Source organism: Hyperolius riggenbachi, chromosome 4 (assembly GCF_040937935.1).
Source record: "Hyperolius riggenbachi isolate aHypRig1 chromosome 4, aHypRig1.pri, whole genome shotgun sequence".
NCBI lineage: Eukaryota > Metazoa > Chordata > Amphibia > Anura > Hyperoliidae > Hyperolius > Hyperolius riggenbachi.
This window is the reverse complement of record NC_090649.1, coordinates 48,638,396-48,665,175: the sequence shown is the minus strand read 5'-3', so window position 1 is coordinate 48,665,175 and position 26,780 is coordinate 48,638,396. Positions and strand designations below refer to the sequence as shown.

General features: G+C 43.7%; 1 protein-coding gene across 3 annotated transcripts in view; it reads left to right on the top strand.

Moving 5' to 3' along the window:
* PKHD1 (PKHD1 ciliary IPT domain containing fibrocystin/polyductin) overlaps positions 1-26,780 on the top strand; it is a 607,682-nt gene that overhangs the window by 277,976 nt on the left and 302,926 nt on the right. For all 3 annotated transcript variants that reach the window (XM_068280030.1, XM_068280029.1, XM_068280031.1), the window contains exons 37-41: positions 11,209-11,416; positions 13,755-13,909; positions 17,033-17,227; positions 18,952-19,077; positions 20,766-20,899. In XM_068280030.1, the coding sequence (XP_068136131.1) occupies positions 11,209-11,416; positions 13,755-13,909; positions 17,033-17,227; positions 18,952-19,077; positions 20,766-20,899 (818 nt within the window). The remainder of the gene's footprint in view (positions 1-11,208; positions 11,417-13,754; positions 13,910-17,032; positions 17,228-18,951; positions 19,078-20,765; positions 20,900-26,780) is intronic.

Below are 26,780 nucleotides of genomic sequence, written 5' to 3'. Positions count from 1 at the left end.
TTATTTATATATATCACAAATAGGCGTGGTCATCTAGAGGCTCGTAATTCAGGCTGGCGTGCCAATTTGAATTCAGATTGGAGCTGGGCCAATTCAAATCATCTGGAGATTAGGGATGCTTTCTGATCAGAAATCTGCATTTCTGATTGGAAATCGGATTTCTGCAGAAATATTGCATTACCACTACTTGGTAATTTTAGCCCAATCACTGAACTCGGAAGCATTGGACCAATCACAGAACGCAGAGTCAACTCGGAAGTATTTGGCCAATCAGAGAATGCAAAAAATGGCAAAAAAAATAGAGTCCTGGGAAATCGTAAAAACTGAAATTGGAAGTCCGCAAAATAGGTCATCGGCATCAAGGGCACCGCCAGCATACAAGCAAGCTTCTCTCTCCCTGCCGCTGCACAAACCCTCCTGGCTATAGGAGGGGGGGGGGGGGGAATTTACCTATCCAACCTATACTGGGGCACATATACCTATCTAAGCTATACTGGGGGACATGTACCTATCTAACCTATACTGGGTGACATGTACCTATCTAACCTATACTGGGGGCATATACCTATCTAACCTATACTGGGGGACATATACCTATCTAACCTATACTGGGGGACATATACCTATCTAACCTATACTGGGGGCATATACCTATCTAACCTATACTGGGGGACATATACCTATCTAACCTATACTGGGGGACATATACCTATCTAACCTATACTGGGGACATATACCTATCTAACCTATACTGGGGGGCATGTACCTATCTAACCTATACTGGGGGCATATACCTATCTAATCTATACTGGGGGACATGTACCTATCTAATCTATACTGGGGGACATATACCTATCTAACTTATGCTGGGGGACATATACCTATCTAACTTATACTGGGGGACATATACCTATCTAACTTATACTGGGGGGCATATACCTATCCAACCTATACTTGGGGACATATACCAATCTAACCTATACTGGGGGACATATACCTATCTAACTTATACTGGGGAACATATACCTATCTAACCTATACTGGGGGCATATACCTATCTAACCTATACTGGGGGACATGTACCTATCTAACCTATACTGGGGGACATGTACCTATCTAACCTATACTGGGGGACATATACCTATCTAACCTATACTGGGGGTCATATACCTATCTAACCTATACTGGGGGACATGTACCTATCTAACCTATACTGGGGGACATATACCTATCTAACCTATACTGGGGGACATATACCTATCTAACCTATACTGGGGGACATGTACCTATCTAATCTATACTGGGTGGCATATACCGGTACCTATCTAACCTATACTGGGTGGCATATACCTATCTAACCTATACTGGGGGACATATACCTATCTAACCTATACTGGGGGACATATACCTATCTAACCTATACTGGGGGACATGTACCTATCTAACCTATACTGGGGGCATATACCTATCTGACCTATACTGGGGGCATATTCCTATCTAGTCTATACTGGGGGACATGTACCTATCTAACCTATACTGGGGGATATGTACCTATCTAATCTATACAGGGTGGCATGTACCTATCTAACCTATACTGGGGGACATGTACCTATCTAAACTATACTGGGGGACATGTACCTATCTAACCTATACTGGGGGCATATACCTATCTAACCTATACTGGGGGACATATACCTATCTAACCTATACTGGGGACATATACCTATCTAACCTATACTGGGGGACATGTACCTATCTAACCTATACTGGGGGCATATACCTATCTAATCTATACTGGGGGACATGTACCTATCTAATCTATACTGGGGGACATATACCTATCTAACTTATACTGGGGGACATATACCTATCTAACTTATACTGGGGGGCATATACCTATCCAACCTATACTGGGAGACATATACCAATCTAACCTATACTGGGGGACATATACCTATCTAACTTATACTGGGGAACATATACCTATCTAACCTATACTGGGGGCATATACCTATCTAACCTATACTGGGGGACATGTACCTATCTAACCTATACTGGGGGACATGTACCTATCTAACCTATACTGGGGGACATATACCTATCTAACCTATACTGGGGGTCATATACCTATCTAACCTATACTGGGGGACATATACCTATCTAACCTATACTGGGGGACATATACCTATCTAACCTATACTGGGGGACATGTACCTATCTAATCTATACTGGGTGGCATATACCTATCTAACCTATACTGGGGGACGTATACCTATCTAACCTATACTTGGGCAAATATACTGGCTACCTATATTGGAGGCACCTACCTATCTAACCTATATGGGGGCACCTACCTATCTTACCTATACTAGGGGAAACTATATAGGCTACCTATACTGGGGGGGACCTATAGCTGGCTACCTAGACTGCGGGCACCTATACCGGTCTCCACGTTGTGGGCGCATTTTACACCCTCGCCCTGGGTGCAATTTAGCCTAGACACTGCTAGTATTTGGTTCCACCCACATCATGTTTTGGCCACGCCCATTTTTTCACAGCTTTGTTTTGGGCTGTGGCTATCCATTCTATTTTGTGGATGGGGGCCTCAAGTTATGGACTGCTTGGGGCCACCAAAACCTTGATCGCGGCTCCTGTCAAAGGAGTTGTTTAACATTGAAAAGGAGTGTGTCATTATGGAAGAGAAGGCTACAATGGGGAGCAGAACATGGAAGAGAAAGCCTGTGAAAGCTGTATGTGCCTGTATGTGAAAGAGAGGGGCTGCTATACATAGGTGCTAAATACATAAGAGGGGGCTGCACAAGGAATGGGAGGGGTTCTGTTGCACATGGATAGGGAGAAACAAGAAAGTTGGCCTAGGCGCACAAAGGAATGTAAATATGGCCCTGCAAGAGCACCCCATGAAAAAATAATCACCCGTTAGTTAAATGGTGGGTGCCAATGCTGGACACTCCCACCCGCAATTCGATCTCTTCCATTTTACAGATGCTAAAGGTAAGTACATACTTTCTATTTACATCCGCCAACACAGACAACCGTTATAGTTTTATCCAAAAATCCAGAGCTGAATCAATTGTTTTTGAAAATGTATTATTTGATGTTCCCCGACATCACTGGCGCCCCCTCCAGAGTCTGGTGGCATGGATTGGTCTTACCTGATTCCTGTTGTTGTCACAGCGGGGAGCTTCCCCCCGGACTCCCCCCTTCCCTCTCCATAGGACAGAACAGGCTACTGGAAAGAGATCCCAAGTAGCACATCTGTACAACCCTCCTTCCAAAATTGCTGCCGGCCGAAAGGAATCAGGAATCCAACGTGTGTCTATAATGTGTGGTCCTGATTTACAGAGGCTGAGGAGGAGCAGTTGTCATCCAGCAAATCTTTACATTAGTAGGCAAAAGTTTGCAGTTGCAACTCACCAGCTGGGATCATTTCAGCTTCAAGTAAGTACAGCAGTTGGGTTGGCAGTCATTAGACCAAGTCTGAGAACTATTTTGTATTAAATCCTGGACAAACTATAAACAGGATTTGTACTCTTTACAGGCCAAGGCCACTGTCACCAGCCGCCCCCTTCAGTATAGGCAACCAGATGACCCCTCCCCCTTTCTCTCTATTATAAGTAGCCAGTTGGCTTCCTTAATCCCTCCTTTTCCCACTCTCCCCCTTTCAGTATAGGTAGCCAGCTTGCGTCCACACCGCAGCAGCCATCAGTGTCACTCATTTCTCAGCTCGTCTCCAGTGCAGAAGCTTCCTCTGCCCCTCTGTCTCCAAAGTCCAAGTCCATAGCCGCTGGCCACAATGCAAACGTGCACAGAGAGCAAGGTGGCTGCTGCACAGGCGGCTGATCTCCCTGCATTGCAGCGTTTGCAAGCTTGCAAATGCTGCATGAGTTTAGCCTGCTGCTTTGGTGCCCTTGCTCCTGTGGTGCCCTAGGCCATGGCCTAGGTGGCCCTGGCCTAAATCCACACCTAAAGAAGGGGATTACCCCGAAACATGTCGTGTTTGCTACTGTTTTGATAAATGCAAGATAATACGCCTTTTCAGTGCCTCTTTAATTACTACAATTGCAAATTCAATACTGTGGAGTGGTGACCTACGGGAGGGATTGTGCATCGGCGGACCAGGTTATCAGGCCTGGTGTAAGAGTCCAGCTCAGCAACCCCCTGCTGTTGGGTTGGCCTAAATCCGGGCCTGACTATAAATAAACACACTGCAGGTTCTGAGTTCGGCACCTGGCTAATATTCATGACTTGCATGACTGCTATTTCACTCACCTTTCAGCATTCTTTTACTGTGATCAGATATGACAGTTCTTCCACCTAGTTACATAGACTAAGTGACCACAGGACCATGTTACACAGACCGAGTGACAGCTGATCAACGGAGGGACCTTCAAGACTACAGGGGGCTGAAAGAAGCCCCAAGTAAGTAAAAGCCAACTTTTTCAACCCGCCTTGGTATTCCTTTACCCACATTCAAAATACTCTGGCAATCTTTGATCAATATTAAGGGCTTATGCTAGGTACACACAATGCGTTTTTTGGTCGATTTTCCGTCCGATCGACTTTTGATTCGATTTTCCGGTCGATTTCCCGCTTGCTTCTCTTACCTTTTCTTATATATTTCCATTCACTTGTATTAGAAAACGACCAGGAAAACGATCAAAAATAAGATCGGACATGATGGAAATTATTTATCTGCTGAAAAAAAAAAGTATGGTGTGTACCTAGCATTAGATTGATCCAAAGATTGCACTAACATTTTTACAAATGTTTACAATCATTTAACATCTATTCTATCTTTGTTCTGGCTTAACGTGACTTAAAGAGAACCTGAAGCGAGTAAAATTATTTAAAATAAGCACTTGACGTAGCTGCAAATGAATATTACATACTAACCTCACCGTCAGTTCATCTCAGAAGCTCACCATTTTCTTGTGATCCCTTCCAGTTCTGACAAGATTTTGTCAGAACTGAAATATACCAGTTGCTGTCAGTTATAGATCAGCAGTTGTCAGTTACAACTGAATGTGCAAGGTAATGTCCATGTTTCCCTATGGCTCAATTGGGTGATATTACAGTTTAACAGTGTGCTGATGACCAGGAAGCTGCTATGGGGCAATAGCCATTTTTAAAATGGTGGACAAAGAATTTCCATTGTTCACAGTGGACAAATGGGACACAGGAGAGGAGAGATTGATAATTAGACTACACAAGAGGTAAATATGACCTGTGTATGTTTATTTTGACTTTTTATTTTCAGTTCAGGTTCTCTTTAATGGTGAGAACTGGCTGACAATCTTGCGAGAATCTTGCTAAACGAGATTGGGGCAAATTCGCTGAACTTGAAAATATTACTCACTTCACCCCTTGATTCCAGCAGAAAAAAATACCGGTAAGAGGTAAATAGGGCGGTGAAGAAATTAGGGACGAATGGTGTCTCCTGACCTCCCATCAACTGCTGTGACTGATAGGGTTGTCACTTTGTTCTTGTCCCTAAATCTAGGTTCACACTAGCAGTAGAAACTGGCATGTTTTCATTGCTGGTAGAATAACTCGAAGAAATCCGAAGTTCAGTGGCATCATTCACTCTAACGTCACATGTGGACATTTGGTGGGTGCCTCTTGCAGTGTCAAGGACGTGTTATGAGAGGCCCAAAACTACCGTGCTAAATGGACACTGCAGTACCGGTGCATTAACCTTTGGATCAAACACATTATATGGTAACGATGTTTTGGTATCCTGTTCTCGAAAGTGTGAGGCTAGTGTGTACCAAGTACTTACAAAGAGATATTCCTGGGGAAGGCGCTGGAACAGCAGGCTGGACAGAAGAACAGGAAGGTACCATATTATCCAGAGCCTTTCCTGTACCTAGGTAAGTATCAGACCTGCAGTGAGTTTCCTCACTTCAGGTTAGCTTCAAATTTACTCAACTTGTCCTTTTGTTGACCCAACCAGCCTGATCTGTATTCCCCCTCCGTTTCTCCGCAGTCCACAGCATATCTCTTTGGGGATACAATGTATAACATACAGGGCCCGTTTCTTGGGGTGGGCGAGGTGGGTCACCGCCTGTGGCGCAGTTCAGGAGTAAGGAGCAGCGGACGCTGAGGGAGGAGAGTCATCACATGATCCCACGGTCACGTGATGACGGGTGTCCTTGCAGCTATGGAGACCAGGACACTGAAGAGGAAGACAAAAGTGTTGTGTGTGCCTCATCCTGGCCAGAAAGGTGAGTTAATCGCTCCACTGCGCTCTGCATTGGGGGGCTCTGGCTACCTATTTTGTGTAGGGGGTGGGGAGGGGGGTACCTGGCTACCTATCCTGGGGGCATCTATATCTGGCTTCCTATACTGGGGGCACCTATACCTGGCTACCTAAACTGGGGGTACCTATACTGGCTACCTAAACTGGGGGCACCTATACCTGGCTACCTATACTGGCTACCTATACTGGTGGCACCTATATCTGGCTACCTAAACTGGGGGCACCTATACCTGGCTACCTATACTGGGGGCATGTATATCTGGTTATCTATACTGTGGGCACCCATACCTGGCTACCTATACTGGGGGCATCTATATCTGGTTATCTATACTGGGCGCACCTATATCAGGCTACCTATACTGGCTGCACTTTACCTGGCTACCTATACTGGGGGCGCCTATATTAGGCTACCTATACTGGTTGCACTTCACCTGGCTACCTATACTGGGAGCACCTACAACTGGCTACCTATACTAAGGCACTTACACCCTCACCCTGGGAGAAAGTTAGCTTAGAAACCGCCCTGATACCATAGCAATCACTTCCAGGAGATGGAGACTGGAAAAGCAATAGCGGGATAAATAGCAGTTTTAATCAGGTAATACTTCCATGTTGGGTAATACTGAGAGTGTAGGTCATGGATTTTCTACCTGTCTGTGGAGCTTGTCTGAGCGATGTGGTGCAAATTTACACGTTAAAGACGTAAACATCCAAACAGACTCAGGAATGACAAAATGGCGGGTCGTAAATTATCCCCGCGCCGCCGTTCACTCCTCTAACTTTCTTTGTGAGCTCTCTCAAATTCTTTTTTTTTTTTTTTGTTGTTCCTCCATCCTCAGGGGTCATATGTTTCCCCAGCAAATTGTCCAGAATTGGTCATAATCGGGCACATGCTCAACGTTGTGTAACCGACAGCTTCCCATTAACAATAATGCGTAATTCAATTGACAGCCATGAAAATTTACCTAGCAATATGTTGTCGTTAGAGCCAACTGCTCTTAGCATTTAAACGATCCTTTCAGCGTGCCTGCTAATTCCTGCAGGCGAATATTCCCTGTCGCAGTCAATAGCACCATAGATTAAGTGGCAATAATGGGGAAGTGGTGCCAGATGTACGCGGAGAACGCTCTGGATAAAGTGTCGGAGTGAGACGGGTGACGTGACAGAGTTCTGTGAGACGGATCCTTTTTTTTTTATCCCGTAGAAACGCCTCAGATGACACAGGATTTGTTTAAGGTCGGGACTACTGAGCCAGTCTTCAAAAATATAAAAAATCTTCTCTTTAGGTTGAGTTGGGTTCATGTTGTGGTCAGAACTCTACGCTTTACCCCACAGTGGTTCCATAACCAACGTCTACTGGAGACATTGGCCTCAATTCACTAAAATCATGCTGGAGATAATAAGGCAGGAGAAAACTTACCTCCACACAGTGAGAGAGTTATCTTATCTCTTTATTCCTACGTTACCTCCTCTGTAGTTAATTTACCTCCTCTGTAGGTTATTTACCTCCTCTGTAGTTATTTTCACACGCAGTTAATTAACAGTCTGTCTTTAACTCTGGAGTTATTTTAAGGATTGGAGAGTTAACTTAAAGACAGAAGTGTTAACTTTAGGTTTGCCTGAGGTAAAATGTTTCCTGTCCTGAATACTACATGCCTTATCACCATGGTAACAACTCTAGAAACGTTATTAAAGACAGGAGATAAGCTTAGTGAATTAAGGCCATTGGCGTTAATTCACTAAGATCTTGCTGGAGATAATAAGGCAAGAGAAAACTTACCTCCACTCAGTGAGAGAGTTATCTTATCTCTCCACTTCTTAAGTTACCTCCTCTGTAGTTAAGTTACCTCCTCTGTAGTTAAGTTACCTCCTCTGTAGTTATTTTCACACACAGTTAATTAACAGCCTGTCTTTAACTTTAGAATTCTGGAGTTATCTTAAGGATTGAAGAGGTAGCTTAAAGACAGAAGAGTTAACTTTAGGTTTGCCTGAGGTAAATTGTTTCCTGAATACTACATGCCTCGTCACCATGGTGATAACTCTAGAAACGTTATTAAAGACAGGAGATAAGCTTAGTGAATTGAGGCCAATATGCTGTGGGGTAAGTTAGTCTTTAGAATGAACAGGGACTTTTTGCCCTTCCCAAATTCTGTTGAAAAAGTTAGTTCTTGCTATTTTTCTTCAGATAAGCAAAAATGGTGGATCTCTTGAATAGTCCTTAAAATGGGATTGTCAGCTATAAAATCAAATTCCATTTACGCACTGCACTGTGTTTATTATATTTATGCAGCCTACAACCTGACCATGCATCGGAAGCATTCCAATATAATCATAAATGTTTCTGCTGTTATAAATCATCTCAGTCAGCCTGGCTGTATTCTGGTATATTGCTGAGGAGAGGAAAGCTTGTTATCTCCCCTTTCACATTCCTGCTCCTCACTGATTGGCTAAGGGCAGTTCAGTGTGAAGCTGCAGAAATACCATTTATGCTGTGCCCACGTGTTTACAAAGCAAGCTAGGTATGACCGTGCAGTTTCATGGAGAAAAATAGAGTAAGGTAGGAAATGACATCAGGATTGGCTTCAGTCAGAGGCAGCAAAGTTGGAAAATGCCTAAACCGATATTCTTTTTATTTACGATATAAAATTCACTGAAATCAAAACGTGGAAAGTACAATACATATGTTATGTAAGTAGAAAACTGAACTGATAAATAAAAGTTAAAATAAACATACACACGTCATACTTACCTCCCATGTAGTCTACCCATAGGTCTCTTTCACCTCTCCTGTGTCCTGTTTGTGGTCAATGGAATTCTCTGTCCATTGTAATATAAGCCACTTAAGCCAAAGGGAAAATATTGGCATTACCTTTCACATCAGTTGTCCTTTCAGTTATAACTGACAGCAACTGATATAGTGGAAAGGGGCCCTAATGCCTAGAATACACGAGTCGTTCCGGCAGCCGATCAGCCGCCGGATCGACTCCCGCCGCGTCCCCGGCACGTCCGCGCATGCGTGCGGATCAATCACCGCTCGTCCCCGCCGGCGCTTCCTTATCAACGCTTGATTCCCTGCCATTGTCCGCCGGCGGGGATCGAGCTGGGGGGGGGGGGGGGGGTCGTCGAGCAGCATGATCGGGGCAGCTGAATATTATCAGCTGGCCGGATCAGCTTGTCGATACACTGTACAGAAACGTACCGTGCTTTCAGCTTCTGTAGAGACAAGTACGACTAGATCTAGTCAGTACTGGAAGTAATCATTATTAGAAGAAAATGGTGAGATTTTGAAAGGAACTGACGGTGAGATACGTATGTAATATTAATTTTCAGGTACATGGTGTGTTTATTTTAAATAATTTTACTCTTTTTAGGTACCCTTTAGGCCTCTTGCACACTGCACGCAATTCCGATTCAGATTCCGCTTTTTAATCAGTTTTTACATCCGATTCAGATTCCGATTTGCAGTGTGCAGGGAGAAAACTGCAAATCGGAATCGGATTTAAAAACTGATTAAAAAGCGGAATCTGAATCGGAATCACTTGCAGTGTGCAAGAGGCCTTAAAGTGTACCAGAGTACTTTCTGTCTTTACTGCTGGTAAACATGAAAAGAACAACAACAACAAAAAAACAGGACAGCTGCCCTTATTCGTAAACAAACCCACCAACAGCATGATAGGGGGTCTAGGCTGCTGGCTAGGATGAAGTTCAGTTTTGTATTTTAATTTCCTCTTTAAAGTGTACCAGAGACTAACAATATGCAAAGATTTATACATACCTGGGGCTTCCTCCAGCCTCATCCGCACGGATCTCTCCCAGGCTGCCATCCTCAGTCTTCTCCCTCTTCTGTACCGGGTCCCGTAAGTTCAGCCAGTCTGAGCAAGTGCCGTTCTCTCTGCCCATCTTTCTCCAGTGGAGAGTAGTACTGCTCCTGCTGGAGGGAGATGAGGGAGCGCACAGCGCATGCTCAAACTGGTCAGTGCCGCCCGAACCTACGGGACCCGGTACAGAAGATGAAGAATACTAAGTGCCAAGCGGTGCCAAGTAGAAAAGGTCAATAATGGCCAATAAGATGCAAATAATTTCTAGCTTGCATGCAAATAAAGATTTATCCACCACTAGGTCAACTTTCTTGGGGTTCCCCTTCCATGTGCAGCACCCCCCTTCATTCCGTGTACAGCTTTCATTTGTTCACTTGGGCAGCAGCTCCCCTCTATCATTTTCAGCCTTTCTTGTCCATATGCAAAAAACACTCTTCTGTGTCCAGCAGCCGCCTTGGGAGCGGCAGCCCAAGGTCAGGACCTTTGTTGCCTTTCTAGGATTCCGCCCACTGCATGCAAATGTAATGCAGCTTGAGATTGGACCAATCAGAATGGCCGCAGTGTAGTGCATCAGGCCCAAGAAGAATTACAATATTTTCATTTTACTTCACATACATGTAGGAGGTCTCTTTTCTATAGTACACACATGCAATAACTTTCACCATTGGGGATTGGGAAACAATCCCACGGGCGATGATTTGGGGACCAATGCTGTACAGGCGCAATGCTAGCCTTCAGGCTAGTGATGTGTTCTGTTGCTATGGAGGAGTGGTGGAGGGACGACATTTGGCAAGCAAAGGGATTAATTCCTGTCGGGGGAGTGGAAATAACATTGCGTTTGGTCATGCTCGGGCGTCGGGGGTCATTAAGAATCCAGCATGACAGATCCTTGATGATCCCCGATGCCACTGCAGGATTGATCGGTGGCTGCTGTACACACAGAAGGATTGTGCCTGAAACAGTCGTCATTGGCGATTTTGGCCAACCAATATTGCATTTGTGTACGTACCTTAATTTTGCTGGGAGTTCCTCTTATTCTTACATGATGCTGGAGTTATCTGCTAAAAACAGACCGGCTTGTAAATCTAACCTTCTACTTTTTCTCTTCAGGCTGGGTTCCGAACGTCACAGTCACACATTTAGCTGCAGCGGTGAAAGCCAATGGCACAGAGCTGGAGCTTGTGGAGCCTGTTGATTGGCGAGTAGGGGATGAGGTTGTCCTGTGTGGAGGAGGTTATGAGGGTTCCACCAGACAAGAAGAAGTTCTTACCATACAATCCATTAATGGCACGTGTCTCACTGTAAGCCCATCTCTGAGGTAAGTCACATGACCTGGGTTTCTGCTATCTCAGGGCACCAAGTCTGATTCAGAGTTACAGGTCCTCATGAAATGACGTATTAGGATTTTTTGAAGCTCATTTGTTGTACTGGAATAACGGGGGTGTTCAAATTGACGGTTTGCCACCATCACATAGAACATCCCATTCCCTGAGCGTGTTTGTCAAGACTGGGAGCGTCAGAGCTTTCAGTCACTCAGCTTGTGCAGCTGTGGAAAAAAAGCAACAACCCTTCCTGATCTGTGCAGCTAATACTTCTGCAGAAAAATGAATGAAATAACACTCTCTGGACTTTTCCCCCAAAACTTCTCATAAATGACTTATCACCTTAGCACATTTAAAAGCTAAGTCATCACTCAAAGTAAGTTGTTTCTGATCAACTTCATTTCAATATTACTTTTCTTACCTTAATTATGTTATATTTTTGCTCTTTGGGAGCTTAAAAATTTAATACAGATAAGGTGAAAATAGAGGAAAACAGGTGAAAAAGCTTTGCGAATCATGCCCTTTGTCTTAAAGTGAACCAGAGACGAAGCACCCTTGTGTATTTTACTATATATATCAGTAAGAACATTAGAGAAAACACCTACCATGCTCTCTGTTTCATCCTCACTGCTAAAAGTGTGTTATCAGCTGTGTTAAGAACCCCGGACTGAGCATTCAGTCTGGCTTTGCAGGGAATAATTATAGCTGAGTCATTATAGCAGAGCCACAAGGGGGCAGGTTTGGGCTTGAAAAGACACCAGAGAAGACAGACTCAGCTATAATCTTTCCTTAGCAAAGCTAGACTGAGTGCTCAGTCGGGGCTTCTTATCAGAGGTGATAACAGTCAGATTAAACAGAGAACAATGAAACAAAGAGCAGATTATGTGTTTACTGTCATGTTCCCACTGATTTATAAGGTAAAATACAAGAGGGTGCTTCATCTCTGGTTCTCTTTAAAAACTAGTTTGAGGCATTTTATAGGTTCCAGACTGTCTGTAAGACAATATGGGCTTACAGTCAGTTTTGGAAAACCAAAGCCAGATGCAAATTAAACAGAAAAAACTCTAACAAAATTCAATCACAAAATAAAAATCTTGTGCTACGTTGATATACTGTACAGTAAGCTTATAGCAATTTTTTCAAGACCAGCATTTTGCTTTAAAATGAACCTGAAGTAAAATAAACTGATGAGGTAAACAATTGTACCAATTCTCCTACTACTAAAATTGTTTTATATTTATGTTTAAAAACGTAAAAAGTAGATTAAAAGTTTTATTGTCTCTGCTCAATGACACAGTCTTGCCATGTCCCAGAGCTAGAATATATGAACTATTGACCTTTTTAACCTATCCCCTGCACTCAGGAGCTGTTTTTTTCCATGCAGGTGTTTTATCGTTGTAATTACTTATCAGTGAGAGTTATGCTGTAGGTACCCACCGGTGAGAAATTGAGAAATTGTCCCTTGCATTCCTGGCTAGGTATTAATTATTTCAGTGCAGAAAAAGAAGAAACGGAACACAGTCTTAGTTATTTGTATGCTTGGCACTGTACATACACATGTCTATCTCATACAATAATACAAAACAGTAATATTTGTAAAGCACTTTTTTTCCCAGAGGAAGCGCATAGACATGCCTTAGATCAATACAGGGTTGCAGGGTGGACTGTGCTACAGAGGAAAAAGTCAGATGTTTGTAAATGTCAGACTAAACAGGTGGCTTTTCAGTTTGAACTTACTATAATAATGCTTCTAGGGATGGAGATGACCTCTTTGGGTTTGGCAGGTAGTTCGAAAGTGTAGGGGCAGCATGACAGAAGGTTCTATCTCCAAAGGTTTTGATATGGACTCTGGGGGTGACCAATATATTAGATCCTTTTGATCTAAGATTGTAGGGGGTGTGATGCAGTTGCAAAAAGTCATCCAGGTATCCAGGGCCCAGATTGTTCAAGGATTTGTATGTTAATAACCCGGTCTTAAATTGAATTCTCCATTTTATCGGTAGCCAGTGGAGTGAGCGAAGGATTGGTGTTATGTGGCAATGGCAGGGTTGGCTAGTTAACAGCCTTGCAGGGGCATTCTGTACCTAATTACAGACGGCGTTAGCTTTGCTTTGGAAGGCCTGTATAGAGAACATTGCAGTAGTCCAGCCGTGATGTGATGAAGGTGTGAACTAGGGTTGGAAGATCCGCTGGGGGTATCAGGTGCTTAATATTTGCAATGTTCCTTAAGTGACAGAAGGACTGTTTCACAACATCTGGCAGAACAGTATTCAGGTGTCAGCCCTCAACTTTCTTCTCTGGCAAGAGGAACTCAGTGTAATTTCTTTATTGCAGGTATTCCTACAGCATTATTGAGCAATCCATAGGAGCAGACTGGATCCATCTAAGGCCCATTATAGCTGTGCTGAGCAGAGATATTGTGGTGGACGGGAACCTGACCGAGGAATATATCCGTCATTACCACCATTGTCAACAGGCCGGATTCTCAGGTATATACTCAGGACTTCAGTACCAACTTTGACTGTGAAAAGTAACAGTTGATTATTTTATTAACTTTTTGGGGTGGAGGAGGGGGGGCAGCATTTCTCTCACAGTCCTGCAGAAGGCATTTACAAAGTAGGAATTTTTTTTGTGGGAGTACTGGGAAACTGCAAAGAACCCTGAAGAAACTTTAACCAACAATTGATATCATCCCAATCAGTAGCTGATACCCTTTTTCACGTGAGAATTTTTTTCATTTTCTTAAATATATCACTGGGGCGGGGGGGTCTGTAAGGCTCATATTGTGGTAAAACCCCTCCCACAGTGTGACGTCACGACCATGGTCCTGACAGTTTGCTATCTGTGAATCTTGTTGCATTGTGGGAAATAACAGCTTCCAACTGCCTAGTAAGCAATTTTCTCGCTCTTTGCATAGAACTCTCAGACACTAACATTCCACAGAGATCAACTGCCAGAACTAAAGATGTTACCACCAGTGATACCGTTCAGAATGTAAATCAGGGAGAGGAAAGATTTTACAATGGGCAAACATTCTGTTGTTTTCACTAGAGTTCCTCTTTAAAGTGTACCAGAGACTAAAAAATAGAACAAATTGATACTTACTCGGGGCTTCGCACGTGCTTATGGGGCCGGAGGAAGCTCTGGGTAAGTATTGATTCGTTCTATTTCTAAGTCTCTGGTTTACTTTAAGACCATAAAGTAATGTAGAACACACGCTCAACAAAAGTTCTTTTAACCATTTAAGGACCAGCGGTCTCTGGGCACTTAAGGACCAGAGACCGCTGGTCCAATCCCGACAGAATCCCGACAAATCGCCGCACATACCCGCCACAACCGCCATCACCGCCGCTCGCCGAGCCCCCCAGGACATAGACTCTGCCTGTCTCTATGACGGCAGAGTCATGTGAGCCGGTCAGGAGCCGCTTTCATTGGCTCCTGACCCTGTTTTTCAATGTAAGCCAATGGGAACAGCTTACATTGAAAGACAGGGCCAGGGGCCAATGAAATCGGCTCCTGACCCGCTCACATGACTCTGCCGTCATAGAGACAGGCAGAGCCTGTGAAATGCGGCAAGAATCGTCGGGTTTGAGGGGCGCGATCGGCGGGGAGCAGCGGAAACGGCGGATGCGCGCTGCGGACAGTGATTGAAATCTACGCCCTGCCAGCCAAAAGCCCACCAAAACAGGGCGTAGATTTCAATCACTGCGGTCCTTAAATGGTTAAATGAGCAATAAACGACCATTATGGACGACAATCCTGTAAAAAAAAATGTAGCCAAACAACGACGACGAGTGACCAATTTCAGGGATTTTGTCAGAATCATCCAGCGAATCAACTGAGGCAGCTGTTGGGCACATATTGTATAGTTGGCCAGGTGTGTACAATGTCGTTTGAAAGACATTGTTCTATAGTATGTGCACATACCGTGCATAATGTCACTTCCATTTGCGCATGCAGTATTTAAATGAGTTGGCCACCTGCAGTATCAGTGTACGGACGTGTACGGACAAGGTCATTGGAAAGACTTGTCATTTGTCTCTGTCACCGGTAAAGTAGTTTCCACAACATTTATTGTGTGTTTGCAGCTAAGTTTGTTGAGCGTGTGTACGTAAAGAGAACCTGAGACAAAATAAATCTCAGGTTTTATACTTATCTAGGGCTTACTCCAGCCCGATCCCGTCCATCGTCGTCTCGCCTGGGCCGCTCCTGTCCCAGGCTGGATGGTTTGGTACTCTGGCCAAGTCACGCTTCATCGTGCATGTACAGCCTGGCTCCTCTGTCTTGCTCCCGTATCCGAGAGCTTTATGTGCAGTACTACTGCGCAGGCACAGAATGCTCCTGGTGACGGGCTCAACTGAGGCACCCAAGAATCAACATCAATGATACTGTCAGCTTTAGCCATGCCCCCTGCCGACCCTATCACTCTTTAGTTGGAAGGCATGGTTTCAGAGTGACAGGGACAGTAAGGAGTGTTGAGGATTCAGAAAGTTGCCAAGTTAAGCACTTTGCCTCCCTTGCTACACTTTTCTACGTCCTTGTTTACAAACACCTGTTATACATAAATCTAAACAAATAATAAACACTTGGCTCTGTTTCTATTTTTAGAACACACAATTCTGTATCTCCATCTTGTGGCCAAAAAGTAAAACCACATCCAAATACCCTATTATTCACCTTACCATAGAAAAATTAAATATATTTTCATTATTTTTAAAAACCCTTGGAGGTCAAGTGGATCCGAGGTGAACTTTTACTCATTGCATAATCGTGTTCCTTTCATATTGTTTATAGGGAATTCCTCAAGCCAAATACTTTTTTGTTTTTGTTTTAAGACTCTAATTCCCTATAAACTAAATAAACCACGCCCACAGGTTTTCAGAGAGCCTTGGCAGTAGCAAGGGCTCATGGGAGCTCAGTCTGGGAAGGAGGAGAGGGAGGTATTACTAGCCAGAGATTTCAGAGGCAGAGGGGAGGAGGGAGGAGGAGGGGGGATTCATTTTTTTTGCTCAATATGCAGATAAGCCTGCCTCTGTGTAATGTTTACAAACAACATGGCTGCTGTAATTGTATCACAGGAAGATATGATCATTTTCTATTAAAGCTGTTTGCAGCTAGATTTGCTGTGTAAATCTAAACTTTCGATAAGATATATAGACAAGTTACTTGTGCAAGGCCGAAAGCTTGTTTATTCTTATTCATTTGTAGTTAGCCAATAAATGGTATCATCCTGATTTAAAACTTCTTGCTTTTACTGATGGCTAACACGGTACAATACCCTACTGCTACTACTTGTTATAGTTAGTTTTTCATCTCGGATCCGCTTTAAAGAGGAGGAGCTATCAAATGGTGCTACAGGTTTTTTTTTCCTTTACAAAAATTGCATTTTTTTCCATTAATCCTGCATGATTAATTTACATTTAAATATATATTTTCAAATAAACTAGAGGGTAACTACTGTGAGGTCAAGCCCACCCCTGAGACTCCATATTATCTTCCATCTTCTATAGAGTAGATCCAACCTCTAGTAGTTACTACATTTATGACATTATAGCTGTTACTGCACAGATGGCTATAGTAATACTGTATTGTTATCTTTCTTCTCCACCCAGATGTCTCTGATTGCCTGTATGACAGGAGTGAGAAGGTTCTGGGATCTCAAGATCTGGGATTGGTCTTCACCACCCAAGCTTCTACAGATGAAGCAAGCCAGATACGCATCTCAGGAGTTCAGTTCATCCATGCTGGCCAGGCATTCAGGAAGGCTCTCAGTGCCGTGAATATTTTTGGCGGTGCCTCAATGTCTGGTATGAAAGAATTGTCCTGCCATAAATAACCACAATCTTGGATGGGTGCTACCGTGCTACAAAGATTTAGATGCATACAGGGCCGGTTCGAGTAACAATTGGGCCCTAGGGCAAATTAGCCTGGGGGCCCCCCAACAGACAACCCCCGACCAAAAAGCGCCATTAGTTGCAGCTAAATTTCCCTCCTGGGCCCCTGAACTGGCTGCTGACCCTCCCCCAATCACCTCCCAACCTAACAGACTCTGCAGAGTCCCTGGGGAGCAACAGTTAAGATGGGGGAGGGACACCTTGGGGGCCCCTACAGACTCTGGTGCCCTGGGGGCAATTGCCTATTTTTTCCTATGGTAGCTCCGGCTCTGGATGCATAGAAGATATGTGCTTGCACACTGGTATAGGGAGGACACCAGATCCTATGTTAATTCATGCCTGAACTCAGAATAGGAAGTGTCCTTCATCCGTAGCATGCGGGGGTCTGAAATAGCCGCAGATATACCAGGAAGAGGAAAAAACACAGGAGAAAGCTGGTGGGGTAGTGTGTCCGTGATGATATATGGGCCTCATTTCACTAAGCATTACCGCATTCGGTAATGCAGAAAACAGCTGATTTTACCGATCACCTTGCCAAATGCCAATTCACTAAAATTACTGATTAGTGAGGTAAATTATCAACTTGAGCAGTAAATACCTCAAGAAATTGCAATTCACAAAGATTAAAGAATTCGGTAAATCAAGCAAAAGTGTTAGGTATTTGTCTCCACCTCTGACCAGCTGGTAACTTACAATCTCCAGATGGTCAAAGTTGACAGATGTAGCAGACAGCCAATAGGGAGAGCCACACAACCCTGCTTCTCATCCCGTTTGATCCAATGCACTGGCGGGCAGATCTTGAGTAGGACAGAGCAGGAAAATGAGACATTTAAAAAAGGCTTTTCTGTATCCCTTTAGATGTGCATATCTATATACTGGTACATAGAATAGCTCCTTGTAGTTAGCATGTATACTAAAGGGATGCGGGGATACACTGGACAGAAAATTCCCAGACTCATGCACTCCGCTTGCAGGAAGACTCCCATCTTCCTGCCTGACCTGCTCCACTGCTGGTGAGACTACCCGAGCAGGGCTTGGTGGATTGAAGCATATATTTTTTTCGCTATATTACTGAACTTCTTCAACATGCCGAAAGGGTTTCAATATATATTTTAGGGATGTGTGCCTGGTGAGCCTCTAATAATACATTGACATGTTGACAGGTGGGCTTACCGTAATAAGCATCAGGCTCTTGTCTCTGAGCAATACCAGTCCACATGTGTCTTGACATCGGGCGGGGTGGGGGTAATTTGTAAGGGGTATTGAAATTGTCCATTGTTAAGGGTAAGGGGCTATCTCCCCCCCCCCCCCCAGATATATGCCCCTTCCCAGGAAAAGGGGATCGATATATTTGAGGTGCATTTTACTTTTTTGATAGAGAGACAATTGCAATAGGACACAGTTACACAACGATCCATGGGGGGCATCATATTGCTCCTTTAGATAGCTTGAACTCTGCAGCCTACGTCCACGTCCTCTGGTCCCCAACCATCCCGATACCTCTGCCTCCTCTCCTCTGCTTCTAGTGGGCAGCGACCAGAAATAGTCACATTATATGGGACCAGGATATTGTATGAAATGCATTCTCGAGCATTGGGGTTTGCGTGATAACATTACATGCTCTGCTCTTGCTGCAGGTTCCTATATACGGCAGAGTGTTGTGATGAACTCGTTCGCTCGGGGTATCATGCTGTCGGGGATCTCACACTTCACCATTGAGGAGAATATCTTTTACAACATTCAAGGTCATGGGCTGGTTGTTGGTGAGTAGTGATGTAGCAAACATCAAATCTGCGTACGCGAACGAGAAATTACTGCAAATGTTCGCGAATCGTCTGTTTGTGGCGGGCTCCAAAGACTTGAATGGCAGGCAAACAGCTGCAGACTTTAGTGGTTTATAGCAAAGCCCCTGTAAGTGCTAGAATTTCTTTTTCAAAAATACCTTATAGTTTTGGAGAAAATTGAGTTTTACAGTAAGTCTTTCTGCTGAGTGTGGGAAATTGGTTAATGGGCATCATCTATAGTGGTTAATAGCAAAGGCCCCGAACTAGGTAGAAACACCATATTTGCAGGGTATGTTAGGGAGGACAGTAAGAACCAGAGGACATTTTTTTTTTTTTAAAAAAGACCTTATTGTTTTGGAGAAAATCGATTTTGAAGGTCTAATGGCAAGTGTGGGAAATGGGTTAATGGCCGCCGACTTTAGCGGTTAATAGCAAAGCCCCCAAACGTGATTGAAACACCAAATTTGCAGGGTATATCTGGGTGCTATGGGTGCTCTAGGCTGCCAGCATGGGTGGGCGCGATAGGTGCTTTGGGCGGGGAGGAGAGTGGAAAGTCACGCAGTAGGAACGGAAGCTCCGTCAGTTGATGATCCGATGCGTGTCAGTTAAAAATGGAGCACAGCACCAGGGGAATTAAAAGGGCGCCGCATAGACTTACATTATATAACGCTATTTAGCGCTATAAGTGTTAAAAAATGGCGCAGGCAGTGTGCCTTACACTTATAACGCTAAATAGCGTTATAAGTGTTCAAATATGCAGAGGGCAGCGGGAGTCGGGGGGGAGAGAAGCAGCGGGACACTGAAGGGAATAGGCATCAGGTGAGGATGTGTGTAATATGCATACATTACCTTGTCCCGAGCCGCCGATCACTCCTTCCCTCCGCACCTTCACTTCTTCCATTCGTTTGCTGTAGTCCTGCACCCGGCCAATCACCATGTGGCTTCAGTCTCCGCATGGTGATTGGCCAGCTGCAGGACTACAGCAAACTAATGAAAGAAGTGAAGGAGCGGAGGGAAGGAGCGATCGCCGGCCCGGGACAAGGTAACGTATGGCTCTGCACACATCCGATGCCTAGGCCCTCCAGTGTCCCGCTGCCTCTCTCCCCCAACCCCCGCTGACTATACTAGCAGCCCCCTGCATTTTTTCATGGTGCACCGCTCTGCAATAAATGTATCATAAAACGAAATTTACCGTTTTATTGGATTTACATTAAAATGGTAAATAGCGTTTTATAATACATTTATCGGCAGAACGGTGCGCCATTTTTCTCCCTGCATCATTTTCTGATGGACCCGATCCGATGGCGTTTTAGAAAAGTTCCTTATGGCAGAGTGCAAGTCTTCCACTTTGTCCTGGTTTGTTGTAGTTGTTATGACCTACAAATCTTTGTAATCTGCAAACTCTTTGTGTGTACTTAGAAAGCTGCCATTTATTATTAGGTGTTACTTGTGGAGAGGCACAATGAGAAGCTAATTAAGCCAGTTTGCTTGCAAATATATAATGCAGATTGTTTGCAGCTAAGGAAAGGGGCCAATCAAACACAACTAAACACAACAGGGAGTTCATTTACTTGGCCTGACCCCACTTGCATACGGGTGCATGCAAGCTGGATTTAGTGGCATCTCCTCACTCCTCTCTAGCAGCTTGTGTCTGTGCTGCCTTGCAGGAGAAGATGTGCGTGGACCTCTGAGGATCAGGCACAACCTTCTGATGAAGATGTCAGGAAGCAGCGGACTCTCCAACATTGAGGCTCTGTCTCCAGCCGCAATCTACATCCAGTCACCTGCCGTCAGCCTAGAGGTAGGAAGACTCAGGGAGTGGGGGTATTGTAAGAATGGTATTGTTTTGATTGGCCAATGTTTGGCCAATTTTACTAACTCTCTGACTGATTTTACCACCTCCATACAGTATGAGGGTTTATCTACACAATGGGCTTGATTCTGAAAAGGGTGCTAACTGTTAGCACACCAGTGAAAAGCCACTTTGCATGTGCTAACATGCTTTGCACGTGCTAAGTAGTTAGCACATGCAAACTACTTAGCACCGTAGTTAGCACATGTAAACTACTTAGCACCGTAGTTAGCACATGTAAACTACTTAGCACCCTAGTTTTTTAAAAAAAATCAGTGTTTATTCAACAAAGAAAAGGAACATATGACAGAATATGCAGTGTAGCAGTGCACCTCCTAACTTTTCCAACAGTAACTTCAGCATCTATTATCACTGTGGAAGATGAGAGATATTGTTAACAATAATATAATGATCGTCACATAATATATAGAGCTCAGATTGAATTTAAATTTCCAAATATTCTATCTTTTACAAGATCATAATTAGCAAGACCAGGGGTATCTAACCATGGAGCTTAGCACCCTAGTTAGCACGGTGCTAAGTAGTAGTTTGCATGTGCTAACTACGGTGCTAAGTTTGCATGTGCAAACTACGGTGCTATGTAGTTTGTATGTGCTAACTACTTAGCACCCTATTTAGCACGCCCAAAGCCTTTAGGCGTGCTAACTGGGTTAGTACCGTTTACTGAATCGAGCCCAATGTGTTCATAGCAGTCAAAATCTGTTGACCCTCCTAATACATGGAGGTGGTAAAATTGGCCCAAAACATTGTCCAATAAAAATGGAAGGTGTGTACCAGGCTTAAAGTGAACCAGAGACGAAGCACCTTCTCATGTATTTTACCATATATATCAGTGGGAACTTTAGAGAAAACACCTTCCCTGTATGGAATTGGATGTTTGAAAGGAATCACCTCATAGCTTTTTTTAAGTATGCTTTTTTTATTTTATTTATTTTTTTACATTAGGTACATCTTCAGTAAAATACTACTTCATCATCATTGCCCATGAACTTGTCTTTCCTATCACTTCCAGTCAGCAGAGGGAGCTCTGGGGAAATCACAATCTATTCTTAACCACTTTGCTATGCTGTGGTAGTCAGGGCCAGATTTACCATAAGGTACTGTAGGCACGTACTGTAGGCACGTGCCTGCAGGCGCCTGATGATGAAAAGTGCCTCCCTCCTTCCCTATGCAGAGTCCTGATGAGATAGTAAATAAGATTTTACTCAATCTGCTCTCGGGAATTTAACTGACCAGATCTCCCTTCAGTCAGGGACACCTCTAGCTACTTAATATTGAGGGTACATCTGGGTACCTTAAGGGGCACCTGTAGCTACCTATGACGGGCAAGGGAAGTAAGGGTGAAGTGACAGCTAGGCCAGCCAGCACATTAGTTGTGTGGTTCGGCGAGGATTTGTAGATTTATGGAGGGCGGAGTCTAGGGTGCCAGAACATCTGTGCCTATAGGCTCCTCTGAGGTAAATCCGGGCCTGTGGTAGTTGTAAGATCAGGTTCAATCTCACAGCCTACTGTGACCCCTGCCACGCCCCACTTATCTGCCTGCTGTTGTTGTGTATTATTAATTGTCACAGAAAGTGCTGGAAAGCACGGGCCTTTCTTATGATGAAACAGGTATGCTTGGGGGAGGGCATTATAGGATTAGGAAACGTGTGTGTGTGTGGGGGGGGGAGTTGAATAAGGCACTATTATTATTTAGTATTCATATAGCGCGGATCTTCCACAGCGCTGAGAGTTCATGCCGGGTCAGAGGAGGTCAGGCTTTCGCTACCTGCACTGCACCTGATAAATGGGCGCCCTCTCGGCCCCGGCGTCTGGGAGCGTATGAGGATATCTCGCGCCGTCCCGCGGCCTTCTTACACTTCTCACTTTCACCTAAAATTTAACCTGCAGAACGTCATAAAAAGGGCATTGAAATCAGAATCGGAAATTGATTTCTACACAAATTTCTCTGCTTGCCTAAACCTCCATCAATACGAGGGATTGCGCCAATACGTAAGAGCCAATTTAATGACCGGAGTCACACAAAGTGCGTTCCTGCGGCAGGAGTGCAATTTGGAAAATGGCATAAGGTAATTTTGGAACGCGCTTCTGCCTAAAGCGCCAGTGCTGATGTGGAAACAGACCGTGTAAATGACGAAGTTTGGAGAGCTTCTATATATCCTGAACGGCGAGGAAGGAATCCTTCTTATCTATTAACCAAGGGCTACAGAGCCAATCAGCTGGAAAAAAGAGCAAAACCCTCGACTTTAGTTACCGCCGGTGGCAGGTTCAGGTGCTACTCAGGAGGGAATCCTGCGGACTGGGGAGGCTGGGAGGAAAAGTGTCATATGAGGAAAACTTCAGACTACTGGAAGGTAATTCAGCAAGAAAACGAGAGGAAATAACATGACATAAGGTCTGCTCTGCCGGTCTGCGAAGGAAACCATACACACATAGGGCTTGATTCACTAAACCGTGATAACGCAAATATCACACCTTATCAAAGTTAACACTTATCAGAGTAGCATAGCGAGCGCTACGAACTTATGCCTGCTAATTGGCAATGACACTCGTTCTGCCCTGAGCCCCTGCAGGTTTGTAGCGCTCGCTATGCTACTCTGATAAGGCGTGTTAACTTTAATAAGGGTCTTGATTCACTAAACTGTAATAACTCAAATATCACACCTTATCAACGATATCACACCTTATCAACGATATCACACCTTATAAAAGATATCATACCTTATCAAAGATATCACACATTATCAAAGTTAACACGCCTTATCAGAGTAGCATAGTGAGCACTATGAAGTTATGCCTGCTAAATGGCAATGTCACTGGTCCTGCCCTGAGCCCCTGCGGGTTTGTAGCGCTTGGTATGCTACTCTGATAAGGCGTGTTAACTTTGATAAGGTGTGATATCTTTACATAAGGTGTGATATCTTTGATAAGGTGTGATATCTTTGATAAGGTGTGATATCTTTTCATAAAATGTGATATCTTTGATAAGGTGTGATATCTTTGATAAGGTGTGATATCTTTGATAAGGTGTGATATCTTTTCATAAGGTGTGATATTTGAGTTATCATGGTTTAGTGAATCCAGCCCATAGATTGCAGAACAATCAATCCCTCTCTGATCTGAATCGGATCACAGAAGGATCTATTTCTACCAAACACAGCACACTGTTTTTTAACAACTTCCCCAACACAGGTTAGTCCCCCTTAGAGGATAACTTAGCGCAAATATAGATTTCAAAATGGTGGGAGCAAGCATGTGTAATATGCATGATCAAGGACGCCTGTTGCCCGGGCAGCACCTGCACAGGCCACTCCGACCCTCCCGACCAGGAAGTACGTATGGGGGGGTTAGTACAGAGTAACGGAAGGGGACGGAGAAGAATGGGAGGAGCGGTGGGAATGAGGAGAGCCCGCTACACATGCCTGCTCTCCCATTTTTAAATGTATACTTGTGCTAAGGTATCATTTAAAAACGAGATTTACCAATCACGCTTCTCACATTAATTCGCCATTAACTTAATCGCTACTTATCACTCCAAAATGATCTATATATCTTTTTTTCACCATAAATTAGGCTTTCTTTGGGCCGTACTTTTTGCTAAAAATTATTTTATTTTATATGCGTTTTAAAGGGAATGAGAAGAAAAAAAACTGAAAAAAATATTTCTCAGGTTTCAGCCTTCCTAGTTCTAAAACAAAATGTGCTACGTTAGATAAAACCCACATGTTTTATCTGCCTGTTTGTCCCGGTTATTACAACATTTAAATTATGTTCCTAGTACAATGTATACATACAGTAATATTTTATTTGGAAATAAAGAGGTATTGTTTTTCCGTTTTATGTTTCTTTATACTATATCAATTTGCAAGTTCTAGTTTTGCGAGCTGTGTCATGGCGCTGTGCTTTTTTTTGGAGTAAGAATTAAAACTTTTGATCATATAGAATCGTTGCGTTTGTCTTAGGGAGGTAAGTCCACTCTTACCCCATCTTATTTTGTTTTACATTTATGATATTTTATCCTGTTGGCGCCTCTGTTACTTCTGTATGCTATTGTGATCCACCTGGTGGATGGGTGTGCACACCCTTGTTTCCTTCTACGGAGGAGAGCGACTTCTTAACCTGAGTGGGGACAGGTCTAATATCCCCTCATGTGCATATAGTGGTTGCCTGAACCTTGGCAACTCACACTTGTGAGTATATTTCAATTTGCTGCTACAATTTATCCACCATCATCAATAATACACTATTGGGGGCTCTCAAATTTTTTTTTTTGTTTTTTTGTTTTCCATATTAAAACAGAAGTAGTCAGTTGGAATGTGGTACACACCATCACCATTTCTTCCAGAAGGGAACAGAGACAAGACACAGAACATTTATATCGTGCTTTTCTCCTGGCGGACTCAAAGCGCCAGAGCTCCACTAGCGCGCTCTATAGGCAGTAGCAGTGTTAGGAAGACTTGCCTAAGGTCTTCTACTGAATAAGTGCTGGCTTACTGAACAGGCAGAGCCAAGATTCGAACCCTGGTCTCCTGTGTCAGAAGCAGAGCCCTTAACCATTACACCATTACACTACCCAGCCACAGAGGGTGCCTGAACGCTGGTGATTGTCTGTCACCCAGGACTTCATTATGAGCAAAGTTTAATTATCCTTTACTCAATCAGTGAAGTCAAATAACAATTCATTCTCAAGCCTCTGCAGGTAAAGGGAACCTGAACCGAGTAAAATTATAAACACATGGTGTACCTACAAAGGAGTGTTCCTCGCCAGCTGTTTCTCCAGTTCAGACTAGATCGAGTCAGAACTGGAAACCTTAGGGCCCTTCCCCACTCCATCAGTTACTGTCAGTTATAACTGAAAGTACAACTGATATGCAAGCTAATGTCCATGTTTCCCTATGGCTCTAGCGGGCGATATTATAGGTTAATGGAGTGCTGACCCAGAAGTTGTTATGGGGTCATTGCCATTTTAGAATGGAGGATGGAGAATTCCATTGATCACAGTAGACAAACAGGACGCAGGAGATGAAAAAGAGATTGATGGGTAGTCTACAAGGGAGATAAGTATAATGTGTGGATGTTAATTTTGACTTTTATTTTGTAGTTCAGGTTTGATTTAAAGATGTGCTGCCAGCCATACTATCTCAGAAAAAAATTCCACATATATAAGTACTGTAGATAAAAACTTGCTCTACTTACATAACACATGTATTGTACTGTCCACGTTTTGATTTTAGTGATTTTTCTATAGTAAAAAAAAAAGAGAAAATCCTTCTTATGATTCTCCATTTTAACTCTGTCTATCTTGAAGCCAATCCTGATGTCATTTCCTCCCTTATCCTTCTCTGCCTGATTGTGTATGCATTGCCCGCCCACCTACCAGTCTTCAGACACTCCCACCCAGCTCTGCAATAGAAAGTGCATTGTCTCAGCATGAGAAATATTGGCCAATCAGAGAGGAACAGAGGTGTGGGAGGGGAAAACAGGGGGGGAGAGGCTTCAGCCAATCAGGCTGCATTAGTTAAGTCTGAAGGGAAAGTAAAGAAGCAAAAAAAGTCAACCCAGCATGCCCTGCAACTTCCTTTGTGGGGCAATGTAACAAATACGAGTCAGGTAAACTGGTCAGGTAAACTGGGGAATGATCATTTACCCACAAGAAAAGTAATGGTGATTTTAACTTTTGGATTGCCTGGTTAGCAACCTTATTACTGGTTTACCAGATAAAAATAAAGAATTGATTTTTGATTTTATGCCCGACAGTTACACTTTAACAATCACACCAGTGCATCTCACAGTAACAGTGTAGTGACTC